The following is a 7765-nucleotide window of genomic DNA, read 5'->3' as shown; positions in this document are numbered from 1 at the left end:
AGGCTTGGGGGGCTTATTGAGGATGCTCACCTCGGCCATCCTGCGTGTCCGAGGTGAACTCACCTCGTCCCTTATCAGAGCTCATCCGTATCTTGGGCATAACCCCTGAGATCGGCCACTTCCCTAGCCTACCGTGTAGGTGACCTCGGCACCACCCACTTCGGCCGCACGCTGATGAGGTCACGGCCCCTGACATCACCCAGGTCCAGTGCTTTATCTGAAAAGCACTGGAGACTCTTAATGGAACCTGCTCAATACTCTCCGTCATCACACTCAGGCGGCTACAGTGTCAGAGTCAGGCCTCCTGACACGGGACAGAGCCGTAATGACCAGAGAATGGGTCCCACCAGCATGAGCTCTCCGCTCTGTCCTCTACCCTCCTATAAATACCCCACATACACTCCTAGCAAGTAAGCATACTGAGGATGCTCACCTCGGCCATCCTGCGTGTCCGAGGTGAACTCACCTCGTCCCTTATCAGAGCTCATCCGTATCTTGGGCATAACCCCTGAGCTCGGCCACTTCCCTAGCCTACCGTGTAGGTGACCTCGGCACCACCCACTTCGGCCGCACGCTGATGAGGTCACGGCCCCTGACATCACCCAGGTCCAGTGCTTTATCTGAAAAGCACTGGAGACTCTTAATGGAACCTGCTCAATACTCTCCGTCATCACACTCAGGCGGCTACAGTGTCAGAGTCAGGCCTCCTGACACGGGACAGAGCCGTAATGACCAGAGAATGGGTCCCACCAGCATGAGCTCTCCGCTCTGTCCTCTACCCTCCTATAAATACCCCACATACACTCCTAGCAAGTAAGCATACACTGTTCATTTGCTCATACTCTAGCATATTTCTCGTTCTCATACTAACTTGATCGTCGGAGTGATCCCAGGGGAGAAACCCCGCCATTCACTTCGGACAAGGAGGTTGACTTCGGATCCAGGAGTTCACCTCACCTCATCTCAGAGAGGACTGATTCAGGTCGGTTCAGCTACCAACCAAAAATCGCCTCTTCAATTGGCGCCGTCTGTGGGAAAGAGATAGCTATTAAAATGAGATCCACGCGCTCCAGAAGCGGAAGAGTTCCCTCAACTGGGGCTGGGCAGACCTCGGGTGCCCAGCAAGACCGCATATCTGAAGAGCCAGGGTCCCAAAGGACCCAGCCCAACAATGAGGACGCCATCGCCAAGATGGCCGAGTTTGTATCAGACAACCCTAACATTTTTGAGGAGCTAGGAAGGTACCTCAAAAGGCAGGGAAAAGAAAAAGCCGAGTCTTCCAAGAGGAGACCGACGAAGTCCCCTGAAGTGCCCTCAGGCGAGGACTCCGAAGATGGGCGTCTATCTCGGAGCACCTCCAGGCGAGTCTCATCCAAGGCAACCTCCAAGATTGCCTCCATCTCCCGAGCGTTTTCTCGGGGACTACTGGGAAAACGAGCCGAGGACCCACCTCGGCGTCCCGGAGGCCTAGCTTCTGATTACATGAGGGCTCCGCCCTTCACTGATGACATCAACGGGGAAATGGTGCCCCCGAACTTTAAGCTTCCAAATTTGCACACCTATGACGGTCGAGGTGACCCCGAGGATCACCTCCGCGCCTTCATCTCCGCATTCCGACTCTACTGCGTCCCCGACGCCGTGATCTGTCGGGCTTTCCCCATCTTCCTGCACGGGACCGCCCGGAAGTGGTTCTGGAGTTTAGAACCGGGGAGCATTACCTCTCTGGATGAGCTGATAGACCGGTTCATCCACCGCTTTGTGTCGTCTCGACCAATAACGAAAACTTCAGCTTACCTCTTGAACCTGCAACAGGGTCAGGGCGAGTCACTTCGCTCGTACGCCCAAAGGTTCAACGAGGAGAATGTACAGATACCTGACCAGAACGAGCAAGTAACTATTGCTGCCTTCACCAACGGGTTAGTAGCAGGGATCTTTAACACCGAAATCCATCGGCAGTACCCCCGTACACTCCGGGAGCTCTGGGAAAGAGTGGACCAGGGAATCCGAAGTGAAGATGTAAATCGCATGAAGCGAGAAACCCAAGCATCTCGTACGGGGCAAGATCCCCGGAGGAGGAAAGACACTGGCCGAGGTGAACCAGGCCCAAGTGGCACTTCAAACCAACCCCGAGACCGCCGAAGTGTCTTCGACCGAATCGTGAAAGGCAGATCGTCCACCTCGGACGCCGAGCTGACGCCCCTCAATTCGAGCCGGACCCACGTCCTGGCTGTGATGAGGCAGAATCACCTCGGCCGCAACCCTCCCGAAATTCCGGGGAGGAGAGATAAGAGGAACTCGAACCTCTACTGTGCCTACCACCGTGATGTAGGGCACGAGACTGAAGACTGCAATAAACTGAAGCGGGAAATCGAAAATTTGATCCGGCAGGGATACCTGAAGCAATTCGTCCGCAAGGATGGAGGCTTCAACCGAAGCGTCTCCCACCGGGAGAACCGAGGCCCCCGCCGAGACGACCGACGGGACACGAACATGCATTGCCGAGTTCCCGAAGATCGTAGGGAGGACAAGCAGCCCCCACGCGATGGCTCACCGGGCTACGGCCCCAACATCGCAGGGGTGATCAACACCATCGCGGGAGGACCAACGGGAGGAGACAGCCAGAACTCCCGGAAGCGGACCTACCGCCAGGCCGAGATGGAGGTGGCCGAGCCGAGCTCTCGGCTGTCCGAGGTCATCACCTACGGTCCCGCTGACCCCGTTCCTGCGGCCTCCAGCAATCATGAACCTCTTGTGATTGAAGTCCTCACCAACAACTACGTAGTCAAAAGGTCTACGTAGACCCCGGAAGCTCGGTAGACGTCTTGTACTACCGGACTTTCGAAAGTTTGAAACTGACCAGGGAGCAACTCACTCCTGTCAGGACTCCCCTCGTGGGATTCGGGGGACACGTCGTCCACCCGGAAGGCATGTTGACCCTGGTAGTAACAATCGGGCGTCATCCACGCTGCCGAACTGTGCCTGTCAGTTTTGCGGTGGTCAAAGCAGACTCCCCCTACAATATGTTGATAGGCCGGCCCACGCTCAATGCCTTGAGAGCCGTATACTCCACCTACCACCTGAGTTTTAAATTCCCAACATCTGCGGGGGTGGCCGAGATAAGCAGCGATGTGGGCGCCGCCCGGGAGTGCTACCTCGCCACCATTCAAGCAGCAGTCACCCCCCGGCCCTCACCGAGGTCAGAAGAAAAGAGGCCAGCGGTCCTCTCCATAGACTGCATCGACCCTCAGAAGGCAGAAGAGCCCAACAGGCTGGAGCCCGGGGATGAGGTGGAACTGGTGGTAGTGGATGAAGCGAAACCTGACCAAGTGGTCCAAGTAGGGGCTGGACTACCCTCACCCCTGAAAGAAGAAATGATCTCCCTGATCAAAGACCACCGAGACGTCTTCGCGTGGTCCGCGGATGAAGTGGTCGGAGTGCCACCCGAGCTCATGATTCACCAACTCAACGTTGACCCACAGGCTCGACCTGTGCGACAGAAACGAAGGCACTTCGGCCCCGAACGTAGTCAGGCCATATCGGATGAGGTCGACAAGCTCTTGCCGGCCAAGATGATCCACGAAGTTCAATATCCCGCCTGGCTGTCCAATCCAGTCATGGTCAAAAAGGACACCGGTGGATGGAGAATGTGTGTCGACTTCACCGACCTCAACAAGGCCTGCCCCAAAGATTGCTATCCTCTGCCGAGAATAGACGCCCTCGTCGACGCGGCGATGGGGTATGAAATCCTCTGCTTCCTAGATGCCTTCAAAGGGTACCATCAAATAGGAATGAGTGAGGAGGACCAAGAGAAAACGGCGTTCTACACCGACCGAGGTACTTATTGTTACACCACCATGCCCTTCGGGCTAAAGAACGCCGGGGCAACCTACCAAAGGCTGATCAACCGACTCTTCCAGAATCAGATCGGCCGCAATGTGGAGGCCTATGTGGATGACATCCTCGTTAAAAGCCTCGCCACTTCATCCTTTCTGTCAGACGTGAGGGAAGTCTTTGGTGTCCTGCGAGACTCGAGAATGAAGCTGAATCCCAAGAAGTGCGTTTTCGGCGTCACCTCGGGAAAATTCTTGGGGTATCTGGTTTCCCACCGGGGAATCGAGGCCAACCCCGACAAGGTGAAGACCATTCAGGACATGTCCCCACCTCGGAACATCCGAGAAGTCCAACGGCTGAATGGACGCCTGGCCGCGCTGAATCGCTTCCTGTCCCAATCAGCCGAGAAAGCTCTGCCTTTCTTTAAGGTGCTGAAAAATGCTGACCAGTTCGCCTGGACTGAGGAGTGTCAGGCTGCTTTCGACCAGCTGAAGCAGTACTTGCATCACCTACCAACTCTCGCTTCACCTCGGCCCGAGGAGAAGCTCTACCTCTACCTCTCCGCAGCCGACGAGGCTGTCAGCGCTGTGCTCATCCGAGATGAGGGCACCCAAGTGCCGGTCTACTACGTCAGCAGAGCCCTCCGCGGGCCGGAGACCCGATACACGCAAGTGGAAAAACTTGTGCTGGGGCTCGTCCACGCAACTCGGCGGTTGAAACCCTACTTCTTAGCCCATCCCATCTCGGTCAGGACCGACCAGCCCATTCGGCAAATATTGGTGCGACCCGAAGCTTCTGGTCGCCTCACCAAGTGGGCTGTCGAATTGGGAGAATATGACTTGTCCTACGAGCCACGCACCGCCATAAAAGCTCAAGCTTTAGCTGACTTCCTTGCTGAGCTCACTTTCACGGAAGGTCCGGAGTCCACCTCAGCCTTACCCGAGGTGTCCACCTCATCCCTGTGGACATTGTATGTCGATGGATCCTCTAATGGAGACGGCTGCGGAGCCGGACTGCTCCTGGAAGGACCTCAGGGGGAGGTTTGCTCTTACGCCCTCCGCTTTGACTTCCCGGCCACCAACAATGAAGCCGAGTACGAGGCTCTAATCGCTGGACTCCAGCTAGCCCGCAAGCTCGGCGCCCAGCAAATCCACGTCCGCAGTGACTCCCAGCTCGTGGTACGCCAAGTTATTGGTGAGTACGAGGCCAAGGATGAGACCATGCAACGGTACCTCTACAAAGTTCACCAACTCACCGCGTACTTCAAGTCATTCGAAATCCAAATGATCCCTCGGTCCCAGAATAAGCGAGCCGACGCCTTATCCCGGCTGGCTTCCACTTCATTCTCTGACCTCAACAAAACCGTCTTGGTGGAGGTCCTGAGTGAACCAGGGTACGTGGAAGAGGCGGCCTGCCCCGTGCACTCTGAAGAAACTTGGATGACCCCGTTCATCCTTTTCTTGGGTCAAGGAGTCCTTCCCGAAGACCGAGCTGAAGCAAGGAAGATACAACGCAAAGCCGCTCGGTATGCACTCCGCGATGGAGAACTATATAAGCGCTCCTACCTCGGCCCATGGTTGAGGTGTGTCACCCCCGAGGCAGGACGCGAGGTCCTCCACGAGATCCACGAGGGCCTATGTGGGGCTCACATCGGCCACAGGATGCTAGCTAAGAAAGGTATGCTCCTGGGATATTTCTGGCCATCACTTCGGCAAGACTCCCAGGACCTCGTTCTCGGCTGCCCTTCCTGCCAAGTCCACGCACCCGAGCGCCACCAGCCTTCAAACTTCATGGTCCCCATCACTTCACCCTGGCCGTTTGAGCAATGGGGGACAGACATCATAGGTCCCTTCCCCAAAGCCGTCGGGGGTTATACATTCTTAGTAACCGCTGTGGATTACTTCACCAAGTGGGTCGAGGCCGAGCCACTTCGGACCATCTCAGGGCTGGCCATTCAAAAATTCTTTTGGAAGTGCATTATCTGCCGCTTCGGCATACCGCGGGTCATCATTTCGGATAATGGGAGACAGTTTGACGAGAACCCGTTCAAGACTTGGTGCGAGAACCTCGGCATCAAACAACACTTCACTTCGGTAGGCCACCCCCAGGCCAATGGTCAAGCAGAAAACTTCAACCGGACTCTCCTACATGGTCTCAAGACCCGACTACACCGAGTTGGGTCATCTTGGGTGGAGGAACTCCCCAGTGTCCTGTGGTCGTATCGGACCACGCCGAGGTCAGCGACTCAAGAGACCCCATTCTCCCTGACCTACGGCGTCGAGGCGGTCATCCCGGCTGAGATCCTTACCCCCAGCTCTCGGCTGGCAGCCTATGCCGCCGAGGTGAACGACGAAGAGAGGCAGCTGGACCTCGACCTCGTCGAAGAACGAAGGAACCTCGCCTCAGCCCGGATAGCTTCTTACAAGAATACACTGGCACACTACTACAATGCCCGCGTGAGACATCGTAGATTCCAGCCTGGAGACTTGGTTCTTAGAAAAAACTCAGTCAGCCGAGCTGAACCGCATGGGAAATTATGCCCGAAATGGGAAGGCCCTTACCGAGTTGTGGAATCTGACCCTAAGGGGTATTGTAAACTGAGTTACCGAGATGGCTCATTAGTGCCGAGGTCTTGGCACGCCGAGAACCTCAGATTGTATTACGCCTGAATTTTTAATCAAGTAATGACTTCAGCTATTATGTTATTCTTCAATATCGTTGTTACGCTATTAAAAAATAAGGGGGACAAGCAAGGGATGAAGTCAAAGCAAGAAATTAAAGCACTGAGACGAGAAGAAATATGCTTTCATTCAATGAGAAAGAGCGTTACAAAAGTACAAGGCCGAGGTCCGAATGCTACTAAGCACTCTCCACCTCGGCCACCCCCTTAAAGCCGCGAGCCTAGACCCCCGTCTCGGCTCCATCCCCGGTCTTGGCTCCCTCCTGGGCATCCTTCTCTTCGGCCTCTTTTCCGCCGGGGTGAACTTCATCTCCATGCTCTTTGCCGACGTCCCCTCCGGCTTCGTCTCCCTCAGCGTCCTCTCCTCCAGCTTTTTCCACTTCCACGTCCTCGAACACTTCGTCGAGTTCGGACAGCCACTTGTTGAACTCGACCTGGACTTCGGCCAAATTCCTTCCTGCCTGAATGCCTTCGGCCATCCGATTGCATAACTCCTTGGAGTCCTCATTGTAGCTGGTATGGTTTTTTAAGGACTCCAAGGCCTCGGAGGAGAGGTGAGCTGCGGTCTCGTCAACGGCCGATGTGAAGCCAAACATGAAGTTAGGCGTAAGTAGTTGGCCGAGGTCCTTGATGAAGGCCTCGGACTTCCGAAAAGCGTCTACGGCCGAGGCTCCGGCACCCTCGAGAGCTTGCTCGTGGGACGCCTTCACCTCGTCCCCCCTCTTCTGCTCCTCTTCGAGGGCCGATCGGAGACTGTTGATAGTAGCCACGGCCTCCTCATCCTTCACCTCGGCCTCCTTAAGCCGCCTTTCAAGCTCGGCCTTCTCAGACTCGGACACCAACAGTTTTTTCTCCAACTTGGAGATTTGATTCTGCAACTTGCCGGTGTCCTGTTCCTCGACCAGAGCACAGTAGCGGTGTGCCATCTCGGCCACAAAGGCCGAGGTGGAAGCTGTGGACACCATGAGACTTTGAACCATCTCGGCCGGGCTCAGCTTCTTCATGAACTCCAAGTCCCTCGGCAAGGGGGAGTGCATCACTAGTTCTTGGGCAACCCGAGGATGCTGGCACCTGTCGTTGACCGAAATTTTCCAGTCCGGACACCAATGCCCGCCGGGGTGCGTCTTATCGTCTCCGGGAAACACTGGGGGGCTATGGAAACGATTCCATAGCGAGGTCCCCGACACCGGATTAACTGGAGGCTTCAGCTGCTTGCCTCGGCCAGAAGGAGGTGTGACTGTTGTAACAACTCCA

General features: G+C 55.8%; 1 protein-coding gene across 1 annotated transcript; it reads left to right on the top strand.

The window, feature by feature from the left end:
• The first annotated feature begins 577 nt into the window (after positions 1 to 577).
• On the top strand, positions 578 to 6500 carry LOC140005506 (uncharacterized). Its single transcript, XM_072046507.1, has 3 exons — positions 578 to 813; positions 894 to 2789; positions 2861 to 6500. Exons 1-3 carry the CDS (start codon positions 578 to 580, stop codon positions 6498 to 6500), a joined length of 5772 nt encoding a protein of 1923 aa, XP_071902608.1.
• Positions 6501 to 7765: the final 1265 nt, after the last annotated feature.

Source organism: Coffea arabica, chromosome 4e (genome assembly GCF_036785885.1).
Source record: "Coffea arabica cultivar ET-39 chromosome 4e, Coffea Arabica ET-39 HiFi, whole genome shotgun sequence".
NCBI lineage: Eukaryota > Viridiplantae > Streptophyta > Magnoliopsida > Gentianales > Rubiaceae > Coffea > Coffea arabica.
The sequence above is the reverse complement of the archived record's forward strand: the minus strand, read 5'-3'. Positions and strand labels throughout refer to the sequence as shown.